Raw genomic sequence first — 14,834 nt, 5'->3', positions numbered from 1 at the left:
CTCATAGACGCTTCACCCAGGGTCCCCAACTGGTATATTTACTCCATCGTTCTCCTCATTCTCTGTCTCTCTGTCTTTCTGTCTCTCTCTCTCTCTTCTGATCTATTTGGAAGTTGCAGGCATGATGCCCTGTTTCCCTAAATACTTCAGTGGGTATTTCCTAAAAATGAAAACATTTTCTTACATAACACAATACAGCTATCAAAACTGGGAAAATAATATTGATACAATATTCAATACTTTTGGTATCAGATTCTATTAAAATTTTGCCATTTGCCCTAATAATATCCTTAATAGAAAAGGAAAATCCTAGATCATGAATTATATTCAGTTGTCATATCTTTTAAATTCCCTTAATTTGGAACAATACCTCAGTCTTTCCTTGTCTTTTTTGACCTTGTCCCTTTTTACGAGTACAGGCCAGCTATTTTGCAGAACGTCCCTCAATTTGGGTTTGCAAATCACTTACAGCAATTTTTTTTGTACTTGATCGTCCATAAAAGAGGGACATTTTCATTTTCTTAATGAACTTAAAAGGATATTTTAACACATTGGGACACACTTAATTACTAGATCCTTTCAGAACAGCGACACAGAATGCCTTCTTGGACTGGTTGTTCCATGTCCTATCAAAAATTCAGGTAATCTTAACCCGTCCAGGCTATCCTTGGCCTTCTTCAGGGTGTTCTGATTTGTCTTGCTTTGTTTTTTATCACCTCTTCCCCTGATGGTCTATTGGATCTATTACTGTCATCTCTATAATTGAGCTCAAAGGGCAGCCTGATATGACCATATATCTTAGCTTGAGTGTGGGCAAAATTTTTACCCAGTTAGGTCAGCTAAAAAACACTGAATTTGTTATAAAGGCTCTTTCTTGGAAAGCTAGGAAGAAATGCAAACATTTCCCCCCAAAAGACAGAAAATACATCAACCTAGACATGCTGAAACATTTTGAGCAATCTCATTCTTGCATAATTAAAGTATAGCCATAGATTGGTCTGGATGATAGAAGTTATCCATCAAACAACTGTGTCCCTTCTCTTTGCCTTAGTGCTATGATGGATGAGTTGCCATATCAAGCTGCTCATATGCAAAATTTTAAATTTTATTCTTCTTTGTAGATCCCAAGTAGTTCTTCCCATCCCTGGTTAACCTTATAGTTCTATAGTAAACTGGATTATTGTTCCCATTATTTGCTTTCCTATAAAAGGATTCACATTCCTGTCTGTAGCCCTGTGACTTTGTGACCTTCTTTGAGTGGAGTATACTTCCCTGCCCTATTCTCATTGGGTTTTATAATGTGATTTGCTTCGGCTAATTGAATGTGAGTAAAAGTGATGTGCTTCCCAGCAGAGATTTCAAGAGCCAATGTATGACTTGGCTATTCTGGCAAAAGAAAAGCATGTCCCAGCTAGAGACGTGGGTCCTGTAAGGAGACCACATGGAGCAAAACCGCAACAAACATACAGCTCATATGAAACATAAACAGTAGACCTTTCTATCATGAATATGATATTTGGGGGTTGTTTCTTTCTTCAGCATAATCTGGTGAAAGCCAACTGATACAATTTCTGCTTGCCAGCCACTCTGGAATTACTAGACTGTATATTGGTTCCTGAGATCCATCTTGCCCATTTGGAAAAAAGATTTGATGTGTATGCTTGAGAAAGAGAGAGTCTTTTAAAGGGATCGGGGCTAAGGATCAGGACGAGTTCTTGAATCCTGCTTCCCCTTACCGTTCCAAGTGACGATGAAATTAGAAGGCAGGAGGAAAAGAGAGAAGGTAAAAGTGAGCAATGGCATGTATCCCTTTAAGGACAGAGAAATTCCTGTGAAAGTGTTTGGTTTTCTATCCTGTTCTAAGCAACAATGACTATCCTGTCTTATGGAGCTGGTTAGGATCCTAGAATCTGAATGAAGGAAGCTAAGATCCCAGAATCCAGATGGAGAAACTATAGGTGAGGGGCAAAGTACCTCCCTGGGAGAGAGAAATCCAGATTATTCAAAGGGATATAAAGGTGCTGTCTTTTGTTCTGCCTTGTATGCATCTTCAAATCTTGAGTCTTTAGGGAGAGAGAACATTTTGAAGAAAGCATCAGGATACCTTTCCTAAAGGCCGGATCAGAGAGTAGGTAATAAAGGGGGAGAGTTGATGTTCTTCATACTAGATACGTGTATCTTTCACTCTTCTGCTCGGAATAGCTTCCTTTTGGGAATTGACACTCCCCGCTCCTGGCAGTTTTGTACCACTGATGCGTTTCTCCATCACAGCTCCTTTTGCTTCCACCTCCACCAGAAGGACCCATAAGAAACATGACCCAAGCTAAGTAGGTCCATCACATTCTCTCTCACAGGAATTTGAATCTTGAGCAGAATTTCAAAGGGCTCAAGGTAGATGGGGCCGAATTTTCTTTGTGGCAGTGAGATTGCCCTGAGCTACGTAGAACCCTGGTCTGGGGTTACCCCATGGCTGAGTTACATAGAACCCTGGAGCTCAGCTGGTTACTGTCTTTCATGAGGGCTGATTGTTCACTTTCTCCTTTGATATTATGAGCTATCCAATATCCTGTCAATAACCCCATCCCTTTCAGTTAACAGAATCATTTTCTGTTGCTGACAAGCGGAGAAACTTAACTAATATGGAAATTGGTGCCTGAGAACAAGCACTCTTGGGAAAATGTGGCATGTTTGGAATTACTTATTTGGCTAATATGAGGTAAAAGAATCTGAGACTCCCAGTAACATTCACTGGAACAGTCTGTCCTCTAAGGTTGGGGCTAAGTAGTGGTTGCCACTGATCAATTTAAAGGGATGAAAAATGCTGGACAACTAGGCATACTGAACTTTTTTCATCTTATGTATAACTTAAAACAAGAGAAAAAGATCAAATCTCCAAACTTCACCTTGGCAATATTCCAGTTCTTTCTGTGACTTTGATGAAAAAAATCAATTTTTTATCTAAAGCTGTAAGACTGTGGACACACAAAACCAAACCCAGAAACGGATTTTGTGAGTTGGGTTCACAGTTGTCCTAAGTCTTTTCCTATGAAGGTTGGAGAACTGATCAGAAGACAGTGGACCCTGACAAATGGAAAGGGCAACATCTAAGAGGATACGTAAGACTGAATGCAGTGGTTCTCAAAGCGGGGTCCCCAGACTAGTGGCATCAACTGGGAACTTGTTAGAAACGCAAAATTTCTAGCTTCAGCCCAGACCTACTAAATCAGAAACTCTAGGAGTGGGCACAGCTCTCTGTGTTCTATCTTCCAGCAGACTCTGATGAAAGTCTGAGAGCAATTGAGGTGGAGGATTTGAAGTCCTCAAACCAGCCTGAAATAACTCTTCACTCTGCTGTCTTTGGCCAAGGAAGCTTTACCACCTCTGTAGGTGAGAACTGATAGTCCCCTCTCAGGAGCCAAGCCACACTATTGCTATGGCAACTAGAATACAAATTTAGCATGGCCTGTGGGGTGGGGAGCACGGGTGAGACAATCCCGAACATTGGTATGGAAGAGTTAGAAACCTAGACAGTGGCGGAATTTGCTAATGTATATCTCCCCCAAATTGGGAGAATGTGTGTGGGAATAGATATTTTTTTATAAATTTATTTATTTTATTTATTTATTTTTGTCTGTGTTGGGTCTTCGTTGCTGTGTGCAGGCTTTCTCTAGTTGCAGCGAGCGGGGGCTACTCTTAATTGCGGTGCGTGGGCTTCTCATTGCGGTGGCTTCTCTTGTTGTGGAGCACGGGCTCTAGGTGTGCAGGCTTCAGTAGTTGTGGCTCGTGGGCTCAGTAGTGGTGGCTCACGGGCTATAGAGTGCAGGCTCAGTAGTTGTAGCGCACGGGCTTAGTTGCTCCGCGGCATGTGGGATCTTCCCGGACCAGGGCTCGAACCCGTGTCCCCTGCATTGGCAGGCGGATTCTTAACCACTGCACCACAAGGGAAGTCCTGTGGGAATGGATTTTGAGGTTTCTAGATCAAGGAGCACGGTCCCTATTTTGGATCAGGATGAATGTATAGGTAGATATGGACCCTTCCCAGAGGTTGTGTATGCAGTGTATGACAAGTTGCGGGAAAGACTTCAATGTAAATGTTCACTGAACTTTGTCCCACAATCCATTACATTCTCAAAGTCAGAAATCCCTTAACAAGTAGAGGAAGGAATTCAAAGACTTCAGGAAAAGGGAATAAAGGATTGGGATAGTTTATGCTCATCTAGTCCAGGCACCTCCTCACCACACCTTTGATATAAATGTTTACTTTAATAATAAAAAGGGTATCAGTAATGGTTTTACTGTAGGAAGTCGAAGCCACTCTAGGTAGTTAAAGCTGCAAGGTATTTGCACCCAATTAGATACTTGCAAGATCATGCAAAGGGCTAGAGCAGTGTGGGGTGGGGAGAGGCAGCGCTGGGACTGTTAAGCTCAGGAGTTTGATCCTCTGATAAAAAAGGCAGTGCAGTCACTGCTGTTTCAACAGCCACTTGACATGTTGAAAGTGATGAGACATGGAATTCAGCTGCCGCCTTTACCCATTGACACTCTGATGCTCATGACCTTGCTTGCCAGCAAAAATTACAGCAGGAAAATCTTTTCTGTCTCTTTTCTGTCGTTCAAATCATTCAAGAGTGTGTCTTGGACTTCCCTGGTGGCACAGTGGTTAGGAATCCGCCTGCCAATGCAGGGGACACAGGTTCGAGCCCTGGTCCAGGAAGATCCCACATGCCGCGGAGCAACTAAGCCCATGCGCCACAACTACTGAGCCTGCGCTCTGGAGCTCGTGAGCCACAACTACTGAGCCCGCGTGCCACAACTACTGAAGCCCGTATGCCTAGAGCCCGTGCTCCGCAACAAAGAGAAGCCACCTCAATGAGAAGCCCGCGCACCACAACGAAGAGTAGGCCCCGCTCGCCGCAACTAGAGAAAGCCTGCGCCCAGCAACAAAGACCCAACACAGCCAAAAATAAATAAATAAATTTATTACAAAAAAAAAAACAAACATGTGTCTAATTGGCAGAAACCAATTTGCTTCCAGAATATGAGCTGGAAAGGAGTCTGGTTAGCACGGTTGTTAGCTTCCTAGCTTCTGCAGAGCAGGAAGACACATTAAAGGAAGAGGGCTTGAAAGCGTAGTGAACTAAAATTCTGTATCCATCTCCTAAGGGAAGTGACTGCTCTTTACAAAAAGCCCTCTCTAGACTTGGGACGCTGGGTGCAAGAGCTGCCATTGAAATGGACTCCCAGATCTCAGGGGGGACGGGAGGAGCCCAAGATACTTGGGCCCATGTAGAGGCTGTGAACTACCAGAGGTAAAGCCAGCTTGGTAATCCTACCATGGTCGTATCAATCAGATTCTGATAAAAATAGTCTGACTCTCCTCCATAAATTAATCAGGGGCTCCAAAGTGTGGCATTTCATCAAACCACAAGTTCTTATCTGGTTTGTGGGGCCCCTCCCATCCTACTACAAACACCAGGACTGAGCCACCTTCCATGAGAGTTAGGTTTGCGTTTTTGTTTTTGCTTTTGAACCCATCTTCCAGACCCTAGTCAGTTCTAGGCAACAAGTAAATGGTTCAATTGAATTGTAAATTGAAACTGTCATCAAGTCATTTTCTCTACTTAAGCCACCACGGAACAATCAAAGAAAGGGAGGTTCTGGTACTGGTTGCGGTGTAGTTTCAAAATATGGCCTCAAAATCTTTGATGCATCCTGCCTTCAAAAGGCAAACCTGATTCCCCTCCCCTTGGGTATCGGTCAAACTTAGGGACTCACTTCTAACGAGCAAATTTCCCTCTAAGCCCCATTTTCACTGCATCCCACAAATTTTAATAAGTTGTATTATTAGTTAGTTCCAAATATTTTAAAATTTCTCTTGAGAGTTCTTCTCTGATCCACGTATTATATAGAAGTGTGTTGGTTAATCTCCAAATATTTGGGGATTTTCCAGCTATCTTTCTGCTACTGATTTCTAGTTTAATTTTGCTGTGGTCTGAGAACATATGTTGTATGATTTCTATTCTTTTACATTTGTTAAGGTGTGTTTGATGGCCCAGAATGTAGTCTATCTTTCTGAACTTTCCATGCAAGTTTGAGAAGAACGTGTATTCTCCGGTTGTTGGATGGAGTATTCTATAATTGCCAATTAGATCAGGTTGATTGATAGTACTATTTGGGTGAGTTTTGTCCTAACTGATCTATTAATTGTTAAAGAGGGTTGTTGAAGTGTCCAAGTATAATTGTGGATTTGTCTATTTCTCTTTCCAGTTCTGTTTTGCCTCATTTATTTTCATACTCCTTTCTTGAGTACATACATGTTAAGGATTATGTCTTCTTGGAACACTGACCCCTTCAACATTATACAGTATTCCTCTCAATCCCTAATCATTTTCCTTGTTCTGAGGTCTGCTTTGTCTGAAACTAATACAGCTGCTCCAGATTTCCTTTGATCAGTGATGTATCTTTTTCTATCCCTTTTAAACCATCTGAGTCTTTATATTTGAAGTTAGTTTCTTATATGTAACATACCGTTGGGTCTAATTTTTTTAATCCACTCTGACAATCTTTTAATTGGTTTATTTAGACGATTCACATCTAAAGTGGTTATTGATATAATTGGGCTAATAGCGTCCATGTTTGTAACTGTTTTCTATTCATCCTTCTTCCTTCCTTTCTTTCTTTTCTTTTCTTTTCACCCTCTTTTCCTGCCTTTTCTGGTTTTAATGGAGCAGTTTATAACATTCCATTTATCTCCTCTCTTAACATATTAATCATACTCCTCTTTTTAATTTTTTAATGGTTGCCCTAGAGTTTGCAATATACATTTACAACCGCCTGCCAGCAGCATCCTATTTTAAGTTACTCAAAGGAAGCTGAGGCTGCAAAGCCAGGTTTGAATTTAGAATTCTTGGACTCAGTCAAGCTCCCAGGCAGCAACTCTTCTCTTTTGTATCCTGGCACCATCCCGACCAGAGAGAGGCCTTGTGTGCCTTAGGGTTATATTTTCCAATCCATGTACCTGAGCTATTTAGTACTTCTAAATAGTCTGCTGACTGTGGCCACTCCATGTGCCTAACCATAAGCAATACAGTCCGTCTTTGAGAAGATGGACTTGGAGAAGCAGCCCATAGAGGCTTTGAAAGTTGGCGTGGACGGTTTGTGCAGGAAGTTCCAAGGTTCTATGAAGTATGGTCTAGAATGGGAGAGCACAGGCTATGGGAGGACCAGGTCCATTAGCTTCTTGGGCTTTTCTAAAGGGCCAGGCCAGGGTGGAAGCCCTCTTGCCTTAAAAGGTAGTATGGACCCTGCCACTCATCTGACTCATCTTTACACAATTTGTGCTTGCTACTCAATTTTTCAAAAGTAAATAATATACTGTCTATATAATATGTAAACAATATAATGTGTAAACGGTAAGGAAAAGGGAATGATTTAACCCAAAAATTAGGACAACTGTTAAGTAGGAGGATGGAAAGGGATATGATTGGAGAGGTACAAAGAGGAGTTTCCAAAATGCTAGGAATGTTTTAAACTGGGGGGTGGGTATACAAGTGTTCATTTGATTATTCTTTAAACTGTACATATATATCTTACACACTTTTCTGTATACTATATATGATATTATAATTATAACTAAAAGACATTAGCCAGGTGATCAAAAACGAAGGGCAGAAACAACATGTATTGTCTGATTTAATACCTTTTAATTACTTTGATTCAAAGTCCACTTTGAATATCTAATCTTTGTTTTACTCCTATAAGACCTGGTAATATTTAATAATAAATAGATACCATGCTAAGCACCATCCCCAACTGCCTGCCTCAATGTAATTTTCATTTTGTCACACTTGCTGTTTTCAAACAGGAGAAATGAAAACAAAAATTTGAAATAAATTCAGATATAGCATTTTAGTTTACTAACTATACAAAATGATCAATAGTAGCCAATATTTCTATTTTCCTTTTTTAGGATCATTTCTGTCTTCAAAAACCACATACTTATTTGAGCACTTAGTATGTGCTCAGTGTGCTAGAACACGTCAGGTTCTCATAGTCTGATGCAGGAGACAGATACCTAAATAATTTTAAATTTTTTAATTATTTAATTACCACAGCAACACCCTGCTCAGCTGTGATAACTGGTATAAGAGGTTTGAAAGGATCAAGAATGTATGCTTGCTGCTATGCCATGCCAAGGTCAACTGGTTCATCTTATTTCTTCCAATTCTGCATATGTGATCCGTAATATACTGAAAGTTGGGAATGGGCATACTGGTAACGCAAATGGTGTATTATCAAATAATGTTAATTAAGCAATTATCCTCTAAGGCATGCACACACACACCACAAAGGGCTACAGAGTATATAGATTTTGCAAAGCAGTGGCCATATCTCCCACACACTGCCTGAAATTTCTATCTAGAAATCTTTAGCCATACTACTTTAGAGCATTTTTATGGGATCCTGGATCTTTCAAATTTAAGCATTAAATTGAAATTGGACAAATTTTTAAAAACCTGTTAAGGTTGTCCTAGGTCTTATGATTTTAAGTAAAAACTAAAACAAGAAAGGAATTCAACATAAATACTTTCTGAGCTATTACTATTTTTGATGCCTTGTGCTAAATAAAGTAGCCGATAAAGTTAATTCAGTCAGAGAGAAACACAAGGAAAAGCATTTTACAGTAACACGTTGTCATCCAACAAAAATTCTGAAGTTACTCCTTTCTAAGTGAAGAACAATTTTGCTACAACAGACAGTAAGATTTTGCAAAAGATGCACTCAAATTTCTCAATCTGGGTCAACCTCCTGGTTGTTAAAATATGTGCATACTTTCTGGATTACGCATTATTTTAAAATATGGAATTTTGCCCCATTGTTAGACCGTGTGTTCCAATTTTAGGTTAAAAAACTGTCACCTTACTCTTGACCCCGGACGTCCCCTCTCCCCCACCGACAAACTTTCTGCCAACAGAGATCCACGCCTTTCGTCCTAAAATGGGCATAACCAAAAGAGACGCGGAATCTAGTTCGGTTTAAATCCTTGTGTGCTTCGGCACATGGTCTTTAATCCTGTTTTCCCTGTCACTCAAGTACAAGGCTGCATGAGATAGCCCTACAAGGTCTCTTGCATCTGCAGACTTCTGCGATTAAAATGCATCTCTTCTTACAAGGAATTCACAAAAAGCCCCTGCCTCTATGGGAAATTAGCTAGCTGGGGATTAGGCTAACCGCAGGGTAGGAGTGAATCTGGTTTCTCTTTGAAAGGTCTTCCTGGGGCTAGCATCCCACGCCAGCAACAGAGCGCGCCCAGGCACCACGTCTCTGCACCAACAGTGGGATTGGCGGAGCGCATTTTCGCGCGGCGGTCTAGACGCTCACGGTCCCGCCCAGCTGCCGGAGGAGCTGGGAGGCAGAGAGAAGAGGCCGCAGGGAGATCGCAGAGGGGAGGGGGGCGGGAGGGGGGTGGGGGATCCCGAGGCGCCCGTGGCCGGGAATCTGGGAGGGCCCGGAGAGGCGCCAGGCGGCTAGCCTCGCCACAACTTTCTCAGAACAGACAGGCCTCATTCTGCGTCCTGGAAGAAGGAGCCGGCCCGCCGCTTCCCGCCCGGCTGCTCCTCGGCCTCCACGGGCCCGCCCGCGCCCGCAGCGCCCCTGCAGCCTGCGTCCCCAGCCTCGCCCCTGTCCGCCTGCAGCGCCCGGCGCCCGCCCTGGAGCGCGCAGCTGGGGTGAGTCGAGGTCAGGGGTGCGCCAGGCGCCCAGGGGAGGCCGGGGCCTCTGGGTGCCCGCGAAGCCGGGCCCTCCTCCCGCTGCGAGCCGAGGCGCTGCAGACCCCGCTGGCCTGGCTGCCGCAGCCCCCCACTCCCCACGTTTGCTTGCCTTCTAAGGGGCGGCGCCGAGGCCCCACTGGAGCCCGCGTTCTGGAGCCCGCGTTCCCCGGCCTTTGTCTTTGTGGGTTCGGCGGGTCGTCCCCATGGTGCGCCCGGGGCGGGAGGCGCTGCGCTCTGGCTGGCGGCCCTGCAGAGGGAACGGGAAAGCGTGCCCCCTTCTTTCCTGTTCCGGCCATCTTGCGACTCAGATTCAGCCGAGGGGCGAGGGTGGCCAACGGCGCGGCGCTCGGGGCCGGCGTGGTGGCGGCGAACGGAGATGGGCGCCTCGAGCCCCGCGCGCCTCCTCCCCCGAATGCAGTGGGAGCGCGCGGATAGACCCCTGAGTTTCAAGGGTTTGGACCCAGAGCCCGGGGGCACAGGAAATATGAGGGACAGGGGCCGGGAGCTGACGTTTCCTAAGCGCCTAATTCATTCGGATCATTCTTTTTTTTTAATTAATTTATTTATTTTTGTCTGGGTCTTTGTTGCTGCCCCTGGGCTTTCTCTAGTTGGCGGCCCGCGGGGGCTAGTCTTCCTTGTGGTGCGCGGGCTTCTCATTGCGGTGGCTTCTCTCTTTTTTTTTTTTTTTAAACATGTAATTTTTTTTTTAATAGCTACTTTATTTATTTATTTATTTTTAGCTGTGTTGGGTCTTCGTTTCGTGCTAGGGCTTTCTCTAGTTGCGGCAAGCGGGGGCCACTCTTCATCGCGGCGGTGGCTTCTCTTGTTGCAGAGCACGGGCTCTAGGCACTCAGGCTTCAGTTGTTGCAGCATGCGGGCCCAGTAGTTGTGGCTCACGGGCTCTAGAGCACAGGCTCAGTAGTTGTGGCGCACGGGCTTAGTTGCTCCGCGGCATGTGGGATCTTCCCGGACTAGGGATCGAACTCGTGTCTGCTGTATTGGCAGGCGGATTCTTAACCACTGAGCCACAGGGGAAGCTCCTCATTCGGATCATTTTTTATCCACATGTCCTTTTGGCAAATTCTTAACGCGCCTCTCCGTGCCTGATCTATGCCAGGTGCTGGGGATATAACGGTGAGCAAGAGAGACTACGGCCCTTGTTCCCGCTGATCCTGCAGCCCAGTGGATGGAGTCCAGGGTACATAGACCTGCCAGGTCGGTATCCTCAGGTCTATTTAACAGACTGGGAAACTGAAGCCTAGGGCTGCCGAAACTTGTAGGTCAGACAGCAAGTAAATGGAAGAATCAGACTTTGAAGCTAGATCTTTAAGACTGTCATGCTGGCTGTAGTTAATCGATAATAGCTATTTTTCTTTCAAAATCCCATTCAAAATTATTTGGATGCACGGCTTCTATGAAATCTTATGAAGTGTATGCTTAGTTTCTGGATGCTTTCCTGTGGGCTTATTTCTCGTTCTCAGTGTCTAGAAAGGGCTAGAAATGTTTGACATTACAAGTTTGCTTCCAGTTACTCTGAACTGTATTTTCGTTTCTTCTGTTCTTTGGCTGTTAGGAGAGACAAAAATTTTCCTGATGGTTGGTCCAAGCAGGGACTCCCCGGTGGACTGAGGAATGGCTGGCTTTTCCTCAGTTCATCCATCTCTATGGTAACCACAGGCAGCTCCCAGAAGACCTCGAGAATGAGAGGCCTGAGGCCTACGAGTTGCTGCTAGAAATAGTTTAGCCTCTCCAGAAAACAGAATGCAGCTGCCACACAAGTTTGAAAGGTAAATACCAGGGCCCTGTAAAGTTCCGCCTCCATATAATTGTCTTTATCTTCACATTTTGAAAAACATATCCTTTTGGAAAGACAAGTAAGGTATTACATATTTGGGGAAGTTCTTTGGTTTGAAATTCTAGCCGAATGTTATATCTAGGTGGCCAACCCAGAGAGGAAGAACGACTCCATTTTAAAAAGTATCTTGGATGTAAGAAATTTAGGAAGCCTTACATCGAATATAATTAACTACACTACAAATTTAATTTTTAAAACAACTTTATTGAAGTATAATGTACAAAATGCACCGTTAATTTTCAGTGTACCATTCAGTGAGTTTTGAAAACTATATGCCCGGGTAATCAACAAGACAATCAAAATAGAGAACATTTTTTATTATACCCCAAAGTGTCTTCGTGCCCTTTTGCAGCTAGGCCCCCCTCCATCCCATTTAATTTTACATAGATTTGTTGCTTCACGTTTTCTGAGTTGTGCGTGAAAGAGGAGGATGAATGGTTCTTTCTAATCTCAAAAACCTAAGGCGAGGATCAGAGGCTGGCAGCTAGGATGTGGCTCCCCACGCCTTAAGAGACTTGCAAGGTGGTGCCCGGCGAGCCGGCGCTCAGGAAGTGTGCCCTCTCGAGGTGGACCGGTGTGTCCTCGGCTGGCCCACGACGAGTTCTTCTTTGGTCCCGTAGGGCCCTGGGCGCACGCTAACCGCGCGCTGGCCGACTCGCACTTTGCTCCAGGTCCACGCCCGGGGCGCTGCCATAACAACGGCCCGGACGCCCAGGCCTTAGGCCGCCGCCGCCCGGGACCCGGCCTTCTCCCGCTCCGAGGGGTGGGGCGGCGGCGGTCCGGGCCTGGGAGACGGGACTGCCCTCTCCTCCGATGCCGGCAGAGGCGGTGGATTTGCTTCCAAGCATGGTAAGAGGCGGCAAGCCGGGGATGCCCGCCTGCCGATTGCCGGGCTGGGGCGGCGGGGACTCCACAGAACTCGCAGCCCCCTCCGCCTCCCCCATTCTCTCTCCTTCCCGCAGCCCTTTCAGAAGCACGTCTACTACCCGCTCGCCAACAGCCTGGAGAGACCCGCCTCCGCCGCCGCCGCCGCGGCGGGCGGGGCCGCCATGGCCTGCGGCCCCCCCAGCGCGGCTTCGGGGCCCCTGCCTTTCTTCCAGTTCCGCCCGCGGCTGGAGAGCGTCGACTGGCGGCGGCTGAGCGCCATCGACGTGGACAAGGTGGCGGGCGCCGTGGACGTGCTCACGCTGCAGGAGAACATCATGAACATCACCTTCTGCAAGCTGGAGGACGAGAAGTGCCCGCACTGCCAGTCGGGGGTGGACCCGGTGCTGCTGAAGCTCATCCGCCTGGCGCAGCTCACCATCGAGTACCTGCTGCACTCGCAGGAGTTCCTCACCTCGCAGCTGCACGACCTGGAGGAGCGGCTGCGCCTGAGCCTGGCCGAGAGCGAGCAGAGCCAGAAGCTCCTCACCAAGCAGGCCGGCGAGATCAAGTTACTCAAGGAAGAGTGTAAACGCAGGAAAAAGTTGATCTCCACCCAGCAGCTGATGATTGAGGCCAAGGCCAGCTATTACCAGGTGGGAAGCTGCCTTGTGATGATCCAGTAAAACCCTCAATTCCTACTGGCTGGGATATTGAGAGTCCTTTCCTATAGCACTGCCTTTTTTTTTTTTTGATTTGTACTCTAAATTAGAAGAAACAGCATCTATTTAAGCGAAAGAGTAATTTTAACCAACAGGTAACATGGTTCATTACCTTGTGTAGACTAACATAGGGTTAATAATTAAGTAACGTTGTCTGCAGTGCTTTATTGAATTATCTAAAAGCTGGTTGTTTAAGAAACTGTTTCTTCCTCCTAATCGGTGTAATGAAAAATAAACCAGGTACAAATTGCTGTTGAGCTCGGGCCCAAATGATATGGAATGCTTAAATTTGTGGATTTTTTTCCTCATTTTTAAATTTTGAAATATTTTTAAATTTACAGAAAGATTACAAGAAAAGTGCAAAAACTTCCCTACACCAATTATTAACATTTGCCACATTGGCTTTATTTTCTCTGTCTCTATATCATACTATTACTTTTGAACCATTTGGCAGTGAGTTGCAGACTCCTAAATATTTCAATGTGTATATTTCCTAAGCAGGAGAATACTTGCTGATATAACAATACTATTTAAAAAATTTAAAAATTTTGCCTTTTTGTTCTTAATCTCCCAACTGTTAGGGGCTAGACATTGAACCCAAGATAAATATTGTAATTTTTGTGTGTAACAGAAATCAGCATATTTATCTTTTTTATTGGTTAGGTGGAAGAAGCAAAGAATGTTTGATGAAGATATCAAAGTAAGCAATAGACTGACAAGATTGATTTCACACCCCTACATTCCAGTCATTTTGGCTAAATAGGACTTAAAAGGCCTCAGTGGGTTTAGGTAATGGTGGAGCCAAAGCAGGAGTGAGTGTGGAGAACTGGGTGTAGGGCTCAGAAAACAGTGAGGTTAATAGTGCTTAGGACTGACCCAATAGGAGCCTTGAGAGAAGTGTACTTAAACTAGGTGAACAGTTGGGAAAGAATGCTGTTAGAAAGTCTTAATGTTTAGCCTTGGGTATACAACCTTTAGGTATAGTCATCCAATGATACCTGATGTCGCTAATTGCCTATTTGTTTCATAAATGCTATTTAAAAACTAAATATTTATAAATAGTGCTGAGATGGCTCTTTAAATGTATTTATCGTAAAATGGATAGAATAGGTTCTGTTTAAAACATTAAAAAAAGTTTACCTGGCTTTGGTATTATTCAGTGAAACACTAAAACCTGTAACATAAAAATTTTATGTTTATAAACTTTTTTTCGTTCTTTTGGTTATCATAAAAATAGCTGTTTGTAAGTAAAGATTTTCAAATGTGAATGATAATATGAGGATAAAAAAGTAATGGTTCACTTTTATCAAATGAGTGACACCTGCCAACTCTTGGCCACTCAGACTCTCTGAATGGCGGTGGTAGCTGTATGGTGTGCCCAGGTGTGGCCAAGAAGAGGTAGGAATGACCACACCACCTTTTCCTACTTAGTGTAGTACACGTATACTCTGCCCTCTATTAAGTGACTTGCCGTTGTCTCTTTATGGAGTTCTTGAGCAGTGAGAGCCTTTAGGGTGACAACTCTGGAGTTAGACTACCTGGGTTTGAATTCCACCTATTCCTCTGTGCAAGTCTTTTAACTTCTAAACCTCAGTTTCCTCATCTGGAAAATGAGAATACTAG

At 44.5% G+C, this 14,834-nt stretch overlaps 1 protein-coding gene across 2 annotated transcripts in view; it reads left to right on the top strand.

The window, feature by feature from the left end:
- Positions 1–9,473: 9,473 nt before the first annotated feature.
- Positions 9,474–14,834, top strand: part of DZIP1 (DAZ interacting zinc finger protein 1) — a 53,830-nt gene continuing 48,469 nt past the window's right edge. For both annotated transcript variants that reach the window (XM_068526323.1, XM_068526322.1), the window contains exons 1-5: positions 9,474–9,728; positions 10,888–10,985; positions 11,344–11,557; positions 12,246–12,474; positions 12,588–13,145. In XM_068526323.1, coding sequence (XP_068382424.1) covers positions 12,439–12,474; positions 12,588–13,145 — 594 coding nt within the window. In that variant the 5' untranslated portion in view covers positions 9,474–9,728; positions 10,888–10,985; positions 11,344–11,557; positions 12,246–12,438. The remainder of the gene's footprint in view (positions 9,729–10,887; positions 10,986–11,343; positions 11,558–12,245; positions 12,475–12,587; positions 13,146–14,834) is intronic.

The sequence above is a fragment of the Eschrichtius robustus genome, chromosome 18 (assembly GCF_028021215.1).
Source record: "Eschrichtius robustus isolate mEscRob2 chromosome 18, mEscRob2.pri, whole genome shotgun sequence".
Classification (NCBI taxonomy): Eukaryota; Metazoa; Chordata; class Mammalia; order Artiodactyla; family Eschrichtiidae; genus Eschrichtius; species Eschrichtius robustus.
Note: the sequence above shows the minus strand (reverse complement) of the source record. Positions and strands in the feature narration are given on the sequence as shown.